This window comes from Egretta garzetta, unplaced genomic scaffold (genome assembly GCF_000687185.1).
Source record: "Egretta garzetta isolate BGI_Z169 unplaced genomic scaffold, ASM68718v1 scaffold245, whole genome shotgun sequence".
NCBI lineage: Eukaryota > Metazoa > Chordata > Aves > Pelecaniformes > Ardeidae > Egretta > Egretta garzetta.
In genome coordinates this window covers 532414-534682 of record NW_009259721.1, presented here as the reverse complement: position 1 = coordinate 534682, position 2269 = coordinate 532414, and the positions used below count along the sequence as shown (strand labels likewise).

At 43.4% G+C, this 2269-nt stretch overlaps 1 protein-coding gene across 1 annotated transcript in view; it reads left to right on the top strand.

Annotated features, from left to right (window-relative positions):
- MAGI3 (membrane associated guanylate kinase, WW and PDZ domain containing 3) overlaps nucleotides 1-2269 on the top strand; it is a 34672-nt gene that overhangs the window by 8641 nt on the left and 23762 nt on the right. Inside the window, exon 7 of the mRNA XM_035894867.1 lies at nucleotides 1791-1848. Coding sequence (XP_035750760.1) covers nucleotides 1791-1848 — 58 coding nt within the window. The remainder of the gene's footprint in view (nucleotides 1-1790; nucleotides 1849-2269) is intronic.

Genomic DNA, 2269 nt, shown 5'->3' with positions numbered 1-2269 from the left:
CACGACTGGCCTGCGGACGATTACTGCAACCGTTTCCTCCATAGTCATGCAATTTAGTCAGCTGGAAAAGAGGGAAAAGAGTACCAAGGAGCTCTGTCTTTGGCAAATGCCTGACATGTCACAAAAGCTGAGGCAGACTCGGAATAGCCTGTCGTCTTCCGAAACTGCACAGCCTAACAATCATGAATTCATAACGAAGCCAGCTGGAGCAATGGGCGCATACTGCTGCTTATTAAACATATGTGCAGCTCACCACGGGATGAAAAGAGCACTTTAAGCAGAGAGATGCAGGATACCCAAATGAACAACATTTAAGTGAATAGACCCGCTGGGTCTTTTGACAAACCCCGTGGAGTGATGCTAGTATTAATAATTGGTAACGCGCTGTCATATGCAGGGGAAATTCCTGTTACCATCAAACTTAGGGCAGCCTCAAACAAGATTACCTAGCAGTTTTATCCTTCAGATGTCTCTAGCTACCTGGCTGTATCCGTTATTCTAATGTTTAAATTTCCATGGTCTAGAGCAGTAAAGCTCGAATACCTGGACTGCAGTGTTAGCTAGTATTAATAATTGGTAACGCGCTGTCATATGCAGGGGAAATTCCTGTTACCATCAAACTTAGGGCAGCCTCAAACAAGATTACCTAGCAGTTTTATCCTTCAGATGTCTCTAGCTACCTGGCTGTATCCGTTATTCTAATGTTTAAATTTCCATGGTCTAGAGCAGTAAAGCTAGAATACCTGGACTGCAGTGTTAGTGGCGTATCGCCTTCAGTCAGTAACGATCTGCTGCTGGGCACAATCGTACCAGGTTCTGAATTTGCCATAAAAAGGAGCTTTTCGCATGTAACTTGCAGTACCTGTATCAAAAAGGTAGCTTTTTGGTTTAGACCCCAACGTAGGGATGTCCAAGGCCGCCCAGGCCCGAGCGACAAGGCGCAGCCGGGGTCCAGCCGCACGGGACTGCATTTCGTCGTCTCGGCAGGCCAGGCAGTCGGTGCTGAATTCGATGCGGCCAGACCTAGACGCGTGCTAGCGAGTTTTGGGGTGTCCTGCTATGTTGTAAACATCAGGGCGAAATAGCCTAACGCAGTGAGGGCTCTCTTCTTCCTCATCGCATGTGGCTGCTACAGTTCCGAGTGAAGGTTTCTTGGGCTGACTGAAAACAAACATTGTCAGAACACAGTGAGATACCCTGATGTTGTTGAGAGGATAAATAAAGGTGGCGTTAATTCTGCCAGGTGGTCTTAAACAGAAAGTGCAAGAGGAATGGAGATACATGGGTTTACAAGCTTGGGATATGATTCTGCGAGGCATTTATAGCTCTCTTTTGCGGTGTATTTGGGGGCAGAAGCCATGCAACCATGTTCATATTACATAGTTTAAAAAGTCAACAACTATCAAATCACATTCATCATTTATAATTAGATTAACGTTAAATAATGTATTTTTCTTCCCCTTTATAGGTTCTTCCTCTCTAAATAGGTTAGTTTGTATCTTGTCTTAAGTCTATTATATGTTTAAAGTGGTGTGATTTTGTTGACTACAAGTCTCCTCGTCTAGTGGAACAAAGAGTGAGAGTTATAGGGCTTCAGATTCCCTGGAACAGGCTGATCCCCCTTCATCAGAAGGACCAGCCTCAAACAAATGAAGCGAAGGAAAAAGGGCCTGTATTTTCCTCATATTTTTCATGAGTCTGTAATCTGTCCTCTCATTCCTTCATAAGAACTCTGATATTTGCCATTAGTCTTCCTCTGTGATGGAGAATTTTGTACTTTTTGATTGCAGAACTTCCTTATGGGTGGGAAAAAATAGAAGACCCTCAATATGGAACATATTACGTTGAGTAAGTGCTGATTATTAATTTGACATGATTATAAATGGAGCATAAAATGATGAAGCTCTTGATACCCAGTCTATATAGGTTGTAATGCAAGGTAAGTGCTAAACATACCCAAGCAGGAGCAGTTCTAGAGGCAGTGGACACGTGGTGCACGCTTCTGAGGCCCTGGCATGTGGAAAGATCTGTGGCGTGGCCTTGCTGGCCTCCTGGAGTGTATTTCTTTTGGGTGGGAAAGCAAGTAGCAACCAAAGTAATTTATGAATGGGAATGAGTTGATATAATTTTTCTTAGCTTTAGCAAAGATAGGATCACTTGATTTAAGAGTGGCACCTGATAACTGTAAAAGAGCAAGAGTAACTTAAATCTCATTGCTGTCTCAAAAGAGCCAGGTAAATAACTACTAAATTGCTGCAACAGCTCTTCC